Here is a 17,773-nt window from a genome sequence, read left to right as displayed (position 1 = left end):
ACTTTATTTCCCTCGTCTGGGATGCGCACAAGCATGATGCTCGCATCCCTCCCATCCTCATCCTCCCTCTCTCGAAAGCCAATCGCAGCCGCCTCCTCCCCGCTAACCATGACCTGCCACTCAGCCTCTCTCATCCAATAGAAAAGTTTATCTGAACGGGCAGCTCCGGCGGGGTGGGCTCTGTGGCACGTTGCGGTTCGGGTCCAGGTGTGCCATGAAGACAGTGCGCTGAAATTTCTCATTCCGCCTCAAAAGGTAAGAACGACACCGCAGACGAGCGCGTGCATGACACAATTGTCTCTTCGTGTCCGGAGATGTGAGAATAAACCGGGGGTGCTTTGAGAGCTGGAGTGTGGAAATGGACCGGCTCTGGAGTACCGCAATGCAGAGCAGTGAATTACCGGTGCCTCTCAATCGTCATAGGGGTGAAGTGATGAAAGGAACTGCGCAGTTACTTTAAAAGACTGAAGACTGCGACAAAGTCAGCGCTGTCTGGCTTTGCATTTCACTCTGCAGGTTTAGTTCAGAGTGAATCGACTGCAGCACATGCTTTTTAAAAAAGTGCATCAGTGGATGCAGGGAGGAGACTCAAGGTGAAAGTGTCTTATACTGGATGCGTCAAGGGCGCAGAGTGCAGTGGATCCATTATGGCATCTGCTTGGGAAAGTATTAGACAGGGCTACTCCCTTATTGGCCCAAACTGCTGTATATATGCGCTGGAACATCTATCCTCTTAAAACATTAATTCTGAATTATTGTTAAATTAAATGTGTATTGCTATAGAGCCACATCCTGCATACCCTTTGAATATGAACTTAACAGTCAGCCAGATTAGTGCCGCAAACGGCCTGCACTGTAGTGTTCAGTGTATTTGTTGCATAGTGTGAAAGAAATGGAAGTAGCTGTAGGAGTCAGTATAACCAAGGTAACTTCAAATGTGTTTGCTCACATCGCAGGATTGTGTCCCTCCCCTACACTTTCTCTCTTTTCCCCTTGTCTGCTGGGATTTAACAGATTGTAAAAGATGTGACGAGTGTAACGCCTCCTTTCAGATGCTGAAAAGTCCTTCACCAAATGGATTTGGCTGCAAGATTCAGATTATTCCTTATTCAGCCTCGTGTGTCTTTATTCTGTCATTTACATCACTTGTGATCCAAATGCCCGTGCATGAGTAACCCAGCAAACTCAAGATTAAAGCAGCATTACTCGAGTGCCCTGTTGCTGAATTCTAACATTACTATGAATGTGATTTCTGGCAGCCACAAAAGCCACATGCAAACATGGTTATCCAGTCAGCCCCCGAGAGAGACTTGAAGCTTAATACGTGTGCTGACCTAAATTTTTTTCTGGTCTGTCCAAAGAGGATGGTGGTGGGATTATTGCCAGCTGGGAATAGCATGAAAACAAACTCAGATGAATTGATCAGAATTTCCATTATGACAGATTGCAACTTTAATCTGCAAAGCTGTATGAAAGTACTATATATAAAAGTGATTTCTGAATGTGTTTGCACACTTTCAATGTAGCCTGTGTACAGATCTGTGTACCCATATCTAGATGCAAGAGGTGTACTTTCATCTTAGGACAAGATGCACAGACACATAGCTGTGCAGCTATGGTGACATTAGTGCTGAGTCATCATGAGGGCCTTTGAGAAGTCACTGCTGCAGTCTCTGCATGTGGATAAGCTACTGGGTGTATGCCTCTGCTCTCTCACTCCCTCTTTCTGCTTGTTTGAGACAGATGCTGCTAACTGAGAATGATGGCTGTTTGGCCCTTTCTAGGTCTATTTTTTGCCACATTTTTTTTTACCATTCAGCTTCAATTTGCCTTTTAAAGTTTGCATTACTAAAGTGAAGTGCATGTTAATTTTAGTTTTCGTGCATACAGTATATGCCTTTAACTATATAAATGTAATGTTTAATATGTTCAGTTTAATACGGCCTCATTCCATGTGACAGTGTATGAAGATTATCCATTGTAAGCCTGAGTTGATGATGGTTTAGAGCAAATTGAAAGATTTCCGATGCATTTTGAACCAGCAGCAGACACAAAAGAGAAATCTGCAGCTCTTGTATCCTCAACAAGTCAGCAGAGACTTCAAGGAAATTTATAAATAGTATTTGGCTATGTAAAGTGAAGTAACTTGCATACATAGCTGTAGTAGTTGTCTATTCTGTGCCGAACCAGTGCACTTTGCAACACTAATACAAAAATGAGAAGCTGCCAAAATGTAGCATTTACACCCACTAATCCCACAAGATTCGTCACAATTACAGAGTCAGGCTTTTCCTTCATTCCTTTTTTAACCTCCTGAGACCCGAACTCTTCCACAGCATGCATTTTCAATTTCTCTTTCATATTTGGGCATATTGGGACCTGATGAATGTAAAAACAAAGATCGGGGGGCGATCGTGGCTCAAGAGTTGGGCGTTCGCCTTGTAATCGGAAGGTTGCCGGTTCGAGCCCCGGCTTGGACAGTCTCGGTCGTTGTGTCCTTGGGCAAGACACTTCACCCGTTGCCTACTGGTGGTGGTCAGAGGGCCCGGTGGCGCCAGTGTCCGGCAGCCTCGCCTCTGTCAGTGTGCCCCAGGGTGGCTGTGGCTACAATGTAGCTTGCCATCACCAGTGTGTGAATGGGTGGATGACTGGATATGTAAAGTGCTTTAGGGTCCTTAGGGACTAGTAAAAGCGCTATATAAATACAGGCCAATTAGCAGATTTTTTTTTTAATCTCATTTTGGTTTTTAAGAAAAATGAGAGCCACATATGAGTATATTCATTTAAAATTTCGATAGAACAGTAGCAGTATAATGTCCTTGTAAGTGGATATCAGGCCCTTGTAGAGCAAAATTGAGTATTTTGGTCTAAATAACCCAAAATGTGATGTCCACATATGTGGACGAAAGGTCCTAGGAGGTTAAATATTGAAACCTGAAATGTAAATGTCATATAAGCAACAACAAGGTCAGCTTACAGTTTATAACAGAGTTGCTTAAAATACAACTAAAGATTTTAGTTGTCATTCTTATGCAAATTTTTTTCCATATTTCCATCTATATTTACAGTAAACTGAAATCACAAAGGGGAAGAAGCCTTTAGTTAGCTATCAGTGGGCTTACACAAAGGGTGCTAACTAAAGCAGCCTTCCATAAAACAGTATAACTAAAATGACCTCTGAGATGGCTTGTTTGCTTATTAAAACCAAATTCTATCTATATACTAGGTTGTAGATGTGGCTTTGCTGATTTAAAACCTTAACTTTAACTTACTGTTGTTGCCATCTTGCTTTTTTGGAGCATGAATTGATCGTAGTTAAAGGTAACAATTGAGGGCGAGTAAGCTTATTTAGCTAGGAGCATCCATAGACTGAATGGGTGCTACAATAATGCTAAATAACACACAAATAAAATGGTAAAGTTGATGACAAAAAATAGACTTATTGGAAGAACAAAACAGAATATATTATCTTTTAGATAACTGATAGAAATTCAGTGACCCTAATTAGCGATGGTGAGATCAAATAGATAGCTAGCATGTGCAAAGCTGTAAACCTTAAATGGGTTATATTAATCTCTACCCCTACAGTTGTTATGAAGAGATAAATTACCCATTAATACTAAAAAAGAACCTATCTGCACAGGGCTGTAAACCTGTGTATTTCTGTTGTAAATAACAGTATTTTAAAATGGGAGTTATGGTCAGGAGTGCACATAAGTGGTCCGCAGGTGCACATTCGCTGTCAAAATAAAAGACGCGCACCAGATAAGAAGCTGCAACGCACATTTGCGTACATAAGATTTTCTGGAAGAGGACAGACATTTGTTTAGAACTCTTAAAGATGTCGAAGAAATAAGCTACTTTAAGCAATTACTCTGGTGTTCCTCCACTTCCAAAGAAATGTCCGAAGGAGTCCGAACCGCAAAAGAAGCGCGTATTCTCGGAAAAGTGGTTGCAGGAGGTGAGCTGGCTTCAAACAAATGATGAATGCACAGAGATGTGGTGCAGAATATGCCGTGAAAATCCCACTCTAGCGGACAAAAACAGTGCCTTTTATATGTACGCAAACGTGCGTTGCAACTTCTTATCTGGTGCGAATGTGCACCTGCGGACCACTTATGTGCACCCCTGGTTATGGTAACTAATTGGCTCTTGGAGTCAGCCTCAAGTGGCCAGTCCTGGAACTGCATTTACTGGTTGCCACTTGGTCCCCAGCACAGCTGCAAAGTAGCAAACACTGCCAAGACAGGGGAAAAACAGACAATCATAAAGGGATTCCTCAATTTCTTTATGAGATAATGATATAAAATGTGTTCTCCACAAGAGATTTTAAAACTTTACACAGAGATATCCAATTTCCAGCTTAACCCATCCTGTTAACCAATCCAAGGTCATACTTAACATATCCATGCCTCTGTGAGTCATTCCTTCTGTTTTTCACACTGTCATGTTTGACATAGTTTTCTGCTGTTGCAAACACACACACCAACACACAGCAGCAGTACTGTCATTTCATCCTGTAGGAGTGATGCGTAAGCATGTTTCATGGCACTGCGGGAGCCCTTAAGTAATGCTGAGCTACAATGTGTTTTGTTCATATGCAGGCAGTTGTGGGGTTTCAGTGTTTGAGCATGCACTCAGACAGTGCAGGTATGTGTGTTTGTGCAGGTGCACTTTCTTGTGGTTGTGCACCCACCCAGCTCACACTGCATTGTACTGCTGAGTCACTGACATCCTGAATCATTTATATTCACAGGGAGGATTCCAGCTTGCTCTGCACTGACTGCTTCTGGTCTGCAAAGTCCAGTAAATAGCATGTAGTGTCATTAGCCTGTTTTGAGTGACATAAGTGTTTTGAAGAAATAAAATAAATTGCACTGAATAATGAAACAAATGATGACATAGATCCTGAAGGAAAAGCTCTCCTTCCTCTCTGTCTCTTTCAGCCCTCCCCGGTTCATGTCCTGTCCATCGACTTTTCTCTCCATCCACCTCCATCCCTCTGAGTCAGTCTGCTGACTGCCATGGCTTCCACTGCTTTATTGCTGCTGGCTCTCTCCTCCTTCCCCTCGCTCACAGGTAAGAAAACTAATGATGCCTAAAAATAACACATGCTCTCTCAAAATGATGTTGAGGGGAAAAAAGATATTATTGTGCAGCCTTTAATGTTTAATGTTTCTACTCTTCTAGTGGCAGTTTTGTTTGGTGAGCCCAGAATATATGGTGGTGAGTTGGTTTTGTCATAATAAAAGGACTCTAAAAGAGCTAATTCAGGATTATTTTTGATCTAATATGTATGAACTAACTAATTTGTTCTGTATCAGAGGATGCTACTGGTTACGGCCCCATATTTGAAGAGGAGCCTGTGGATGTGGTTTACATCGAAGACTCACCTGATGGGAGAATCTCCATGAACTGCAGAGCACGTGCTAACCCCCCAGCTACATACAGGTTACAAGCCGGTGCATGATAGTTTTCCTAAATAAGAAATACATTAAATTACATTACAGGATGTCACATTTGAATTGCTGCTAGGTGGCGTCGGGATAACTGGGAAATCAAGCTCAAGGAGCAGCCGGATGAACACTACAGCCTGGTGGGGGGGAATTTGGTAATCACCAATCCAATCCAGAAGAAACATGCTGGGACGTACGTCTGTGTGGCCAGGAATATTTACGGCACCGTTATCAGCAAAGAGGCCAGAGTCAAGTTTGGATGTGAGTATAATGTTAATATAGTTAAAACTGAACTAAAAACTAAAATTATATGTAAAAAAAACCAAAACATTTTAGGTCACTCAAATAAAACTTTAAACTAGACATTTGAAAAAGCGAAATAAAACTAACTCAAAAAATATACAGGAAAGATTCTTAGTTTTTGTGTTTGTTAATTTAGTAAAGAGTTGTTATTAAAACTTGTCTTTTAAGGCTTTGATGGTCATATTTATTGACATTTTGGATGCCTACAAGAATGTGAGTCAAGTTGTGTGTTTTTATTCTATTAACTGTATTGACTTTCCTAAGTCTTGCCTCTGACGTATGCCTTCCATACAATAAAAACTAATAAAGACCAAAGTTGCTTTTTAAACTAAACTGAAACTGAACTAAATTAAAAGCAAAAAGTCAAAGAAATAAAGTTAAAAATGTATTTGAAAGTGAATACCACCAAGCACGGCATTCCTGCTTAAGTTCAGTGTTGACATCTTGAGCTGAATATGTTCTTGGCTTTAGCTTCAGGTTCGACAGCGTGTCTGCTCACATTATCTCCAACTCATTAAGGTTGTGACGATTGAGTTCCTTGACTGGTCCAGATTATTTTAGTGTTGATATTTATGTATTAATTTCAACTGTAACGTCCTCAGACTGGCATACAGATAAAGACTAAGTGGAGATCAAATGGAAAAAACCTAAGCCAGGTATGGCAGTTCCAAATCACTAAGGCTGAGGCTCAGGTGGTAGAACGGGTCTTCTACCAATCGAACAAATAAAAGCTACCAGTAAATCTACCAGTACAAGAGCGGTACAAATGTGTGTGTGATTGCGTGATAGAGTCTTGTAGGAAAAGCAAATTGAACGTTTAACTACGTAGAAAGGCACTATGTAAGTACCATTTACAGAAGAGAGGACAACACAGACTAAAATCTAGAAAGCAACACAGCAAGTTTTCATCTTTGAGGGAATGCTCTTTGAATCATAATACTTATCAAACACTGTGTTGACTCATTGAGCTCCTTAATGACTAAAGCTTATTCACACCTTTGAGCAGTTTTGCAGTGGCTGAACTTTGACCCCCGTGTACTTTCTGTGTAGTTCTGGGTGAGTTTCCTGATGAAGAGAGAGAGCCAGTTTATGTCAAAGAAGGACAGGGAGCAGTTCTGTTGTGTGTACCTCCAAAAGCCTGGCCACGTATGTACATGTCTTCAAGAATTACACCTAAAATTCATCATTCAAACAGTGTGTAGATTTCAGAGGTGCAAACAAGAAAACGTGGCCTATGCATCTCTCCCTCTTTCTGTTCCCTTTCAGAGGAGGTTACCTACCGCTGGATCTACAATGAGTTCCCAGTGTTCCTGAACACAGACCGTCGTAGGTTTGTCTCCCAGAAGACTGGGAACCTCTACATTGCCAAGGTGGAAGCTCAGGATGCGGGAAACTACTCTTGCTTTGTTTCTAGTCCCGTCTTAGGAAAGAGTGTTTTCTCCAAATTCATCCCTCTCATCCCCTTACCCCCTGACGATGGTTAGTCACCGTGCTGCAACGATACCGGAAAAGGATTTTTGCATGCTTTATTATTGTATATATAATGAAGCCTTTTCTCTTAGGTGAGGAGAGAAAATACCCAGCAGACATCAGGGTGAAGTTCCCAGATACGACTGCCATGCTGGCCTCTAATATTACATTAGAATGCTTTGCTCTTGGAAAGTAAGTTTTTCTTAGTATAATTCATGTACACATGCAAGCATTGCATAACACTGATGCATTCAAATACCATAGGAAAGAGTTTATGTGGAAACAATAATGGAAATAGTTGACTTTTTTTTTAAAAACTAGGCAAGGTAACAAGAGCACACATTTGATTCCCTTTTACTGATAATTAATTGGTATAAATGCGAGCAGATGCCACGTAAAAACAACTTTTTGCAGTCATTTGTAAGTCATTTACAGAAACTGGACTTTCAATAGAAATACAATCACATGCAGAAAAATGCAAAGAAGAATGGCTCAAAAAGAAAAAAATGTTTGGATTGTTAAATGACTGAGTCAAAATCCATATTTAAAAACCACTGAAATATTATAGTCCTGTTTCAAACTCAAGAAAACCTGGAAACAGTCTGTAACTAAAGGGGTTGTATACTTACGTGTTCCAAATAGGAACGTTATATCTTTTGAATATCTTGTGTTATATCGTTTAAATTATTCTTAAGTTTGCATTCATGTACAGTGCCTAACCAATTTATTCGACTAACTGTCATAAAAACAAGAAAATAAAACTATTCGAGTGATCTGTCAAAAACCTGTGTAAAACTAAAAACTGTATTGGCAAATTACAAACTCAATTCACATTCTTATGTTCAAATTCAGCCTGTTCTCACTCCCGAGGTGTAATACAGTGATGATTTTGTCAAGTCCTGAGGTGTTCCTTCTGCGTTCTTATGCTACGCCTGGGTTATGGATAAAATCCAGTAGAATGACTCTCCCAGGGTAATACACGTCCCAGCCATGTATTCCAGCCCTAACCCTAACTTTATTCCTAAACTAGTGCTGTCAGCACGGCGTCGATGCATCAGCGCGGTTAGCTCATTAATGCGTTAGCGCAGTCCAGCTCCACACGCGGGGAGATCCGCGTTAACTCACTAAAGGAGATTTGTCGCATTAATGCGGTTATGGTGTTAACGTCATTTTAACAAGATTAATGCTGACAGCACTACCTTAAACCTAACCATAACCTTATCCCTAACCATAACCAGGACTTTAGACATTAGATAGTGTTTTCCAAAGCGATTTAAGTAAAACGAATGCAGATTAATTCCAAACGGTTCCCATGTTTCCTCATTTCCTCATCTCGTAAAATAGGGAGATCTCATTAAAACAAATTTTTCTGTTCAAGTATGCAAGTAAAAAACTGTAATTTTGCTTCTTAATCCAAAAATAATAATGAGTCTTTTCTTTTTTTGCTTTTTTACAACAGTAAAATTGAAAATTTATAGAGAACAATTATATTTTACATTAAGATTACTTTGTACAAAGAGTTTGTGAATATTCTTGGATTGCCTATTACAGAAATAGAAAAATGATTTGGGTAATGAACAGTTCTGTTAATTTAAACTGGCTGGTGGTCTAAGACATTTTTTTATACTTTTTAAAATACTTTTATTTTTTGTATACCTTTATCTGTAGGGACTGCATCAAAGAAGAGCCTCTGGTTAGTTTGCTTTACTATCACATCAACAAACTAACTGTATTTTCTGCACAGTCCCATCCCACATATTGTATGGAGGAAGGTTGATGCTACAGACCTCCCGGCTAATCATGAAATCAGTGAATCGGGGGCCGTGCTTCATCTGTTTAATGTACAGTATGAAGATGTGGGATTTTATGACTGTGAAGCCATCAACACTAAAGGAAAGGACTGGCACAAGGCCTGGCTCTATGTGGAGTGTAAGTCATTTGTCAGAGCTCAGTGACTTGCCTGTCTGTGTTATCCAGTAATGTATAGTGATTCCCATTATATTTTTCCAGCTGCTCCGGAGTGGGCAGAGACCATCAATAACACGATGAAAGACATTGGCTCAGAGCACACCATGCGCTGTGTGGCATCAGGGAAACCCTTCCCTTTCATCCGCTGGTATAAAGATGGATATATGGTAAAAACTCTTTGACATGTTGTGTGAAACTGGGCAATATGATATCTCAGCTTGGCTTTACAGTTGCTTTGTGTAAGTCTTCTTTGGCTCAAGTACACGTTTGGGTTGTGTTTTTACTAGTATGGTAAAGGTGAGCTGAAGTTTTCCAGCCTGACTTTTGCTGACTCCGGGATGTATCAGTGCATCGCTGAGAACTACTGGGGCATCAAATACGCCAACGCTGAGCTGCGAGTCATCGGTACTCTGATTTAGTGAATTTTGACATTTAAAAGCACAACTGAACTGCTATATTATGGTTTAAGACAGGTATTAAACACAAAATGACACTTCTAACCTCCCTCCAGCCTGTGCGCCAACATTCGAGTTCAACCCTGTGAAGAAGCAGCTTCTCGGAGCTAAAGACGGACGTGTGGTGATTGAGTGTAAACCCAGAGCGGCTCCTAGACCTCGATTCACCTGGACAAAGGGCAAAGAGCTCCTCTACAACAGCTCACGGTCAGCCTAATACCTCAGCTTTACTCTTTTGCTTGTTGAAAAAAGGCACATCAGGAAGCTTAACTGCTTATGTCCATATTCACAGCATTTCAATCATGTTTGACGGGAGTCTGGAGATCTTGAATGCCACCAAAAACGATGAAGGGGTTTACACCTGCTTTGCGGAGAATGACAGAGGAAAGGCCAACAGCTCTGGCTATCTCACCATCACAGGTCAGCGCATGTATATGTGTGCATCTAAACAGAGTAAAGATCCCACAATCTAGAATGATTTTTAAGTGTATCTATAATATTCTTTTGCTTAGAGGCTACCAGCATCACAGTAGCACCTGAGGACACTGAGGTTAGAGTTGGTGACGAGGTGATTCTGAAGTGTCAAGCTTCATACGACCCCATGCTGGACATCACATTTATCTGGGCTATAGACTTCAGAGTCATCGACTTTAATGCAGAGTGGCAACAATATGAACGTGTCATGGTAGGGTTGGTGATTTATTACAGCCATATTTATGTTAAACCTTCTTCGAAGATGCAGACTAAAGATCCTCTGTATACTTCACCCACTTTTCTCATTATCCTTTTCTCCTTTGGGTTTCCTTCCTTCTATTATGCTGTTGTTTCCTGTCATTTAGAACGAAGATGGTGTTGGCGACCTGAGAATATTGAACGCTCAAATTTGGCACGAAGGTCGCTACACCTGCACGGCTCAGACTGTTGTGGACAGTGACACTGCCTACTGTGATCTCAAGATTGTAGGTCAGTCTGAGCATGAGGTGAACACAGATGTAAAGAGTCAAGTATAGTCTTAGAAAGCTATGAAGGAAAGTTCTCAGTGCCAGCCCACATCAGCAAGTGATGGCAAAGCTGTAACATTTTCATGGATCCAATGAGGAAATCTCATATAAAAGTATGCTATGTAAGCTGCTGTAGCCTGCCTAGTGTTGCTGCAGATCTGCAAGCTACTTGGGAACCCACCCCCAGCTCAATATTTTTCCATGCTAGCAAATAGGCATGACATCTTTTGCCATTAAAGTCTGTTCTGAGGTGCTAGAACAAAGCAACACTGCTGAATATAAGTGACTACAGAAAAACTGGAATTATTTTTATCCCCCTTATACTCATTTTTCCATGTGTTTTCATTCTCCTCCCTCATCTGATCCCCAAACCCCAGGTGTTCCTGGTCCTCCTGGTGTGATTCGGGTGGAAGAGATTGGGGACACGTGGGTGAAGCTGTGGTGGACTAAAGGAGCTGAGCATAATAGCCCTATTCTCTACTATACCATTCAGACCAGACACTACTGGGCTCTATATGAAGATGACTGGAGGAATGCCAGCACTTGTGAGTACTGCTCGCTGCCAGCAGGGGGCCAACTCACGCCACAGATATGATAAACTAAAGCATCCTTTACTATTTTTAGGCTCTGAAACAAATGAGTATGATCTGTGATTCTTTTGGATATAAATTACTTAAAAAATAATAGATATATTTATTATTATTATTTTCATCATTTAAATGTTCCTTGTGTCCTTCAGCTCCAACTGTTCTTGATGGCAGTATGGAGAAAGCAGAGGTGACAGACTTGTATCCTTGGATGGAATATCAGTTTAGGATCATTGCTACTAATGAGCATGGCTCTGGAGAGGCCAGTATCCCCTCCCTCAAGATCAAAACCTGGGACGCTCGTAAGGATAAAAAAGAAATTGAAGTTGTGATATGTTAGATATGCTATTTTAAAAATACTAATGATAAACTATTTTCTTGCCCTCAGCACCAGTTGTGTCTCCCACCAATCTGGCCGGTTATGGAGGTCGAAATGGTGAGATAATCATCACGTGGACAGTAGGTGTCTCTGCTTGACTTCCTCATTCGCAAGTTCCATTTTAACAGTTGAATTTTACTGGAAACTGTTTCAACTTGTGACCTTTAGCCCGTGGAGCCTTGGTACTTCTATGGTAAGAAGTTTGGCTACATCGTCGCGTTTAAGCCTCACGATGCTTACGACTGGTGGTACGAGACCATCTCGGACCCTGAGACAAGACGACACGTTCACAGAGACACCTATTTCATCCCCACTGAGGAAGACTTCCAGGTGCGAGAGTTTCAGGTGAAGATCAAGTCATTTAATGTGAAAGGAGACGGACCCTACACCCTCACAAAGGTCATCTACTATCCACGAGATGGTAAGACCTTTGCTTTGGGCTTGATCACATTCCTGTTTTTATTACCGTGGAAACTATGAGCACCTTTTTCAATTTCATTTTTCTCCATCTTCTTCAGTACCTACAGAATCTCCAACAGATATCTACGCTAGGCCTGTGTCCTCCACTGAAGCTCTGGTTTGGTGGTTGCCAGTGGTTGACACTGGAACAGGCCTACAACAGTATATTGAGGGATACCAGGTACAGAACCGCAGAGAGATTAGATAGTTGCATTAACAATCAGTTGAACAGGGGTCCATTCCATAACAATCCCATATCCTGTCATCTAGGTCAGATACTGGAGAAAATATGATGATCCGGAACCAGGTGCCAATCGTATTTTTGTCTCAGCCTCAGTCAATCAGACAAGGCTGGAAAATATGCTGCCAGATTCACACTACCTCATCGAGGTCCGTGCCTACAATGGAGCAGGCCTCGGACCCCCTGGAGAAATGTGTGAGATGTTCACCAAGAGGCCACGTAAGACAGAGCATAACTATAATAAGATTTATAATAAGGAGCAAATCTGCATTTGGAGACTCAATAAATGATCTCTTTACAGCACCACCAGATCCTCCCAGGATGTGGCGATACATCAGTTGGACAGGGAAATGGCTGTATGTGTGGTGGGATCATATCCAGTACGACTGGTTCGGTAATATTTCCTTCCCGCTGTACTACAAGGTTTGTAAAGTGTTTCTCTTTTAATTAGAGTTAAAACAAGTTTCTCACGTCTGTCGTATAGCGATAACAGGATTGCTGAAGACCTTCCATGTTTCTCATCATCTGCCAGGTCATGTTCAGAAAGTCAGGCTACATCTATGGGAAGGTCTACATCACTGGCTGGCACTTCATGGACTTCCCCATGCCTCAGGTTGGAGATTATGAACTGATGGTGCGTGGCCGTTATGAAGGAGGAGATGGCCCAATCAGGAGGATTAAGATTCTGGGTAAAGCTCAGAAAAATCATTAAATAAAAATGAAAGTCTTCACCCATTTTACCTACTTTTCAATCACTTTTTTGTGTGTTTGATGTTGTTTCTTCTTCTTCCTCAGGTCATGCATCCACAATCACGCCCACCTTAAGCCTGGTGTCTTTGGTGCTGCTGGCACTGTGCGTTGTGGGACTGGAAATTTAAGCCTGCCTCAAGCAACATGTATATAACAGACTCTGGGAAGCAAATACACGGACCATATTGAGGATCTAGTCTTTATTATCAAACAGTCTTCACATTGATGCTCACTAAGATGCCACATCCTGCATCCTTCTAGCTTTTGTTCAGGTGTAACACAATACTGGAAAAAGAAAATTGTTTCTCAAAAATAAGATTTGTTGTTAATCCAAATGCTTTTCTAGACCAATTACCAACCATATTTGTATACCATCATATGACAAGATCTAAAATGTCTTGAATGGATTATATGACAAGGCACATGATTCTCCAAACACTGTGTAGATAGAAATAAATGCACAAGGAAAAGAAAGTTTAAGTTGTTTGTCAAGCGAAAAGTGCGATTTTCCAGTCTCTTAAGTTATTTTCTATTAATTCTTTTTGTTGGAAAAATTATGATTTCTTTTTACACAGACAGTCTCCATCTCTCTGTTAAATCAGTCATTAGTATGTACACAAAAATATAATAAGAAATGCTTTTGGTTATTTTTAAAAAGTGTTTATGAAAACTATGTAAGTTATTTGTGAATAGCGTTTTTTCTTCTTCTTTTTTAAATTTATTTATTGAAACAGGAGTAATGCTACCAACGATGGGGACAGAATGTTGGTGGGGGAACTGTGGGTTTCGCAATGACTCTAAATTGTTATTCGGAGTTATTAACAATGAAAGACATATCGCTTTGACATCTACTACTGTATATCACCTGGATCTGTACGCTAACTTCTTTTGTGTCAAGCTGCAAAACCATTAAACCGAATGCAACAAACAAATGACAACTGTGTACTTGTGAAATTTTCTCAATGCGTCCCAACTGAGTCCCAACAAATGACACAACTTAATTATTTTTGGAGGATTTGTGGAAATGTGATGTGTGTTTTCAGTCAACAGATGGCAGTACAGCCACATGTTGTTAGCCACTGTTTTAGTTACCCATCACTGTACTTGCTAAGTGTTTTGTTCTTAACCTGAGTAAAACTTAATAACAGTCACTGCTTGTAGAGAAAACAGGGAGAGAGCTTGGCGGGTATGTAGGCACACATACTGCTTATGCTGCTTTGCTTATACTGGGTTAAGACCTTTGTTGCTTTAATTCTTCATGCCATAGATTCAACAAGGTGCTGGACACATTCCTCTGTGATTTAGTTCCATATTAACATGACATCATTATACAGTCACTGCAGTTTGCCTAAAATCTCCTTTCCACCACATCCCAAAAGTGCTCTACTGAATGAAGATCTGGTGACTGTGGAGGCCAGTGAGCTCATTATTATATTTATAAAAACACAGTTTGAGATGACTTTAGCGACATGGCGCGTTATCCTGTGGTCATAAAGGAATGGGCATGGTCAGCAGAAATACTCAGGTTTGTTGTGACGTTTAAAGGATGCTTATTTGGTATGCCATGCAATCATACAACCACTGTGGCCTAAACCACTGATAATGGGCAGCAGAAGTAAACAGTTATCACACTAGGCAATGTTTTTGGGATCTGTGGTCTTCCACAATCTTCTGGTGAACCTTTGTGAGTTGTAGCTTCATTTTTCTATTCTTAGCTGATAGGAGCGGGACCCAGTGTGGTCGTCTGCTGCAGCAGAATCTCTGCTGGCTATGTTGTGCACTTAGAAATGCTCTTCTGAATACTTTATTTGAGCAGCTATTTGAGCTATATTAGTTACTTTTGCCTTCCTATCCACTAAAAGGAGTCTGGGCATGCTGCTCTAAATTTTGTCACCAACAAGTCATTTCTCTCATCTTCAGACCATTCTCTCCAAAGCCTCTACGGATGGATGTGTAGAAAATCCCAGTGGGTCAGGATTTTCTGGAATAATGATACCACCCTGAGAACCACGCTAGATTCAGAGTCACTTTTCTTAAATCAACATTTTGATGCTCAGTTTGAACCACAGCAGATTGTCTTTCCATGTCTAAATCCCTAAATGCACTGAGTTGCTGCTATGTGATTGGCTCATGAGATATTTGCAGGTGAACAGGTGTACCTAAAAACAACTGGCTAATGGCACTGGAAACATATAGGTCAACCAGGTGAGTAGAAATTGTTGTTATGTGGTTAAAAATGTTGATTGTCTCTGTTTTAAGTACTATGGAGGGATTTTTTGCTGTTGTTGTTGTGACTGATGTTGTGCAGTTTTGAGTTCTCCCCTCCCCAAAGCCTGTCAGCAGACAGCTGACCCACTGCATGACCCTTTCCAAAACAGCCCCCACACCTAAAGTAGGGAGTCTGTTTATTAGGGTGTTGGTCTAGTGATGTAGTGACTTTGATGTGTGTAGTCAAGAAAATGGAAACAGTGACCTGTTGACCCGTGCTGCCCACCCCTGTGCATCCACCAGAACATTCTGTATCCGTAAATCCTAGACAGCAAGACAAGGGTGGAAATAAATGAAGAACTTAAATAAAATCCATAGTTTTCTATATTTATGTTATTTATAGTATAGATTTTATGGTATTTCCAAGCTAATAGAGAGACGAAGAAGGAGGGATTCACTGCATCCCAGAGGGACTTTTGTCATACAGCATATTGCTTTGCTTAGTCCAAAGCAGTGGCTACAGCATGACCATAATATCTGTGATGCTGTTGGAGAGCAAAAGGAGGCTTTTGTAAGTCCATGCTTTTTACTTGTGCTCTTGCTTGTATATAGTACAGTAGTCTCTGTGGGTGGCTTTTATCTCTCCTGCAGCCACCTTCATTACCACCAGTTTTTCTCCCATTTTACCTCCTTCCATTCAAACAAATTACACAAACACTGAAAATCCCATGCGAGGCTGAAATCAGTGCTGCAGTCATTTACAAACAATCACAGCAGATGTGCAAAGGTGAGTCTTCCATGGCAGGGGAACGAGTCGTCCTCCAGAGAAGGATATTGAAAAGCCTGTTGTGATTCATGGTTCCTTCAGCTTTTATTAGCATTCTTGGTATAGATCTCCTCTGGACAATGAACACAAATATATTGTTTGTGGCAGGGACAGCAGTAGCTCTGCAAAATGGTATTTTTGTTGGAGTTTGTTGCAGTGAAATTGTGTTTAGTTTGTCAGCAGAACTTGAAGTTGTGTTTATAAATGAGACTGATTTCCAACATATATATTCAGAAAATTACATATAGCAGCTGAACACTGTCACTTTGAGGATGTGTTATACTGAACATCGATATGTGCAGGAAGCACAAAAATCCTCTGGATCATTACTGTAAATGAGAAAGGCGATTGGGTTACATCACCTGATGAATAATACATATGCAGACTGAAGTCCAGCTCTGATATCTGTGAATATGCTTTCAATGAATTCATTTGAGCAATTGATTCCATTTATTTTACTTGAACAATTATTTAAAGCAGTCTATGACAAACATTGGACTTCGGAGTTTATTTTTTTTTTTTTTATGATAGGAAACCTGCCACACACACACACACACACACACACACACACACACACACACACACACACACACACACACACACACACACACACACACAACCCCGTTCAGCTATCTTAGTGAGGACCATAATTGACATAATGCTTTCCCTAGCCCAGGGGTCAGCAACCTTTAACACCCAAAGAGCCATTTGGACCTGGTTTCCACACAAAAGAAAACACTGGGAGCCGCAAATACTTTTTGACATCTAAAATGAAGATAACACTGTATATATTGTTTTTTTTTTACCTTCATGCTTTGTGTAAACAACTAAAGTGTGTTGCTTATAAAATCCATGAAGTGCTACAGAGAAAATTACATTTTATTTATGTAATTAACACATTTTGAACTCTTGAAGAAATATAACAAAAGGAAAGACACCCAGCTGAACTAAAATGATCCATGTAGCAAACAAAAACTGTTATATCGCCTTTGGGCTTTTGGAGCCTTGACCTGTCTTTTAAAAATATTTGGAAAACAAAGCACCATGCTGCTAAAAAATGAAAACTAGATATTTGCAAAATTCTGCCTAAATATATATTTTACCTGGTTAATGTGTGGCGGGGTCTGCAGTGCCGCTGCATGGGAGTCAGATGCACCGGAGCGGCACCCGCAATCACTCCTCGCCGCCTTAAAGTCTGTACTCTCTTTGCTGTTGTGTTGTCAGGCTGAGAGCTGAAAAGCTACAGCCGACTGTGTGCGTACAGCAACCGTGTGTGAAAAGTGGTCAATAAAGACATGCTGAAAAACATGGTCATGGAAACATCGTCGGCTCTGCCGTGGTATGTTTACGATGGGACTTCTGCTCCTCAACCTCTGCGCACAGATTCTGCAAATCGGGGCTGTAAGAAGTCACTTTCATCTTTACGCAGGACTGTAAGCTGTCATCTGTGAGGCGTGAGCGGTGTTTGTTTTTAACATAGTTCACGGTGGACAATAGCTGCTGCCATAATATGGATCCGAAGATCCATAACTGGCCTACCTGGGGTTAAAAGTCTCGATAAATAAACGGTGTTTCGGCGGGTACACCGGCTTCCGCGAGTGTGACGCTTATTTTGAGCGATGAAAAATAATAAAATATAATTTTATTTTTATATTTCAATATCACAATAA

The 17,773-nt window shown here is 40.8% G+C and overlaps 1 protein-coding gene across 1 annotated transcript; it reads left to right on the top strand.

Annotated features, from left to right (window-relative positions):
• The first annotated feature begins 5,024 nt into the window (after positions 1 to 5,024).
• On the top strand, positions 5,025 to 13,197 carry cntn1b (contactin 1b). Its single transcript, XM_085375594.1, has 23 exons — positions 5,025 to 5,079; positions 5,191 to 5,226; positions 5,325 to 5,451; positions 5,536 to 5,717; positions 6,810 to 6,905; positions 7,026 to 7,238; positions 7,322 to 7,421; positions 8,974 to 9,158; positions 9,240 to 9,364; positions 9,485 to 9,602; positions 9,709 to 9,859; positions 9,945 to 10,072; positions 10,165 to 10,337; positions 10,492 to 10,615; positions 11,031 to 11,198; positions 11,393 to 11,542; positions 11,629 to 11,699; positions 11,788 to 12,040; positions 12,138 to 12,259; positions 12,349 to 12,538; positions 12,621 to 12,742; positions 12,852 to 13,008; positions 13,115 to 13,197. Exons 1-23 carry the CDS (start codon positions 5,025 to 5,027, stop codon positions 13,195 to 13,197), a joined length of 3,129 nt encoding a protein of 1,042 aa, XP_085231720.1.
• The last annotated feature ends 4,576 nt before the right edge of the window (positions 13,198 to 17,773 follow it).

The sequence above is a fragment of the Diplotaxodon limnothrissa genome, linkage group LG17, assembly GCF_057381915.1.
Source record: "Diplotaxodon limnothrissa isolate DT_005_m linkage group LG17, D_limnothrissa_male_GT1.1, whole genome shotgun sequence".
Taxonomy (NCBI): Eukaryota; Metazoa; Chordata; class Actinopteri; order Cichliformes; family Cichlidae; genus Diplotaxodon; species Diplotaxodon limnothrissa.
Note: the sequence above shows the minus strand (reverse complement) of the source record. Positions and strands in the feature narration are given on the sequence as shown.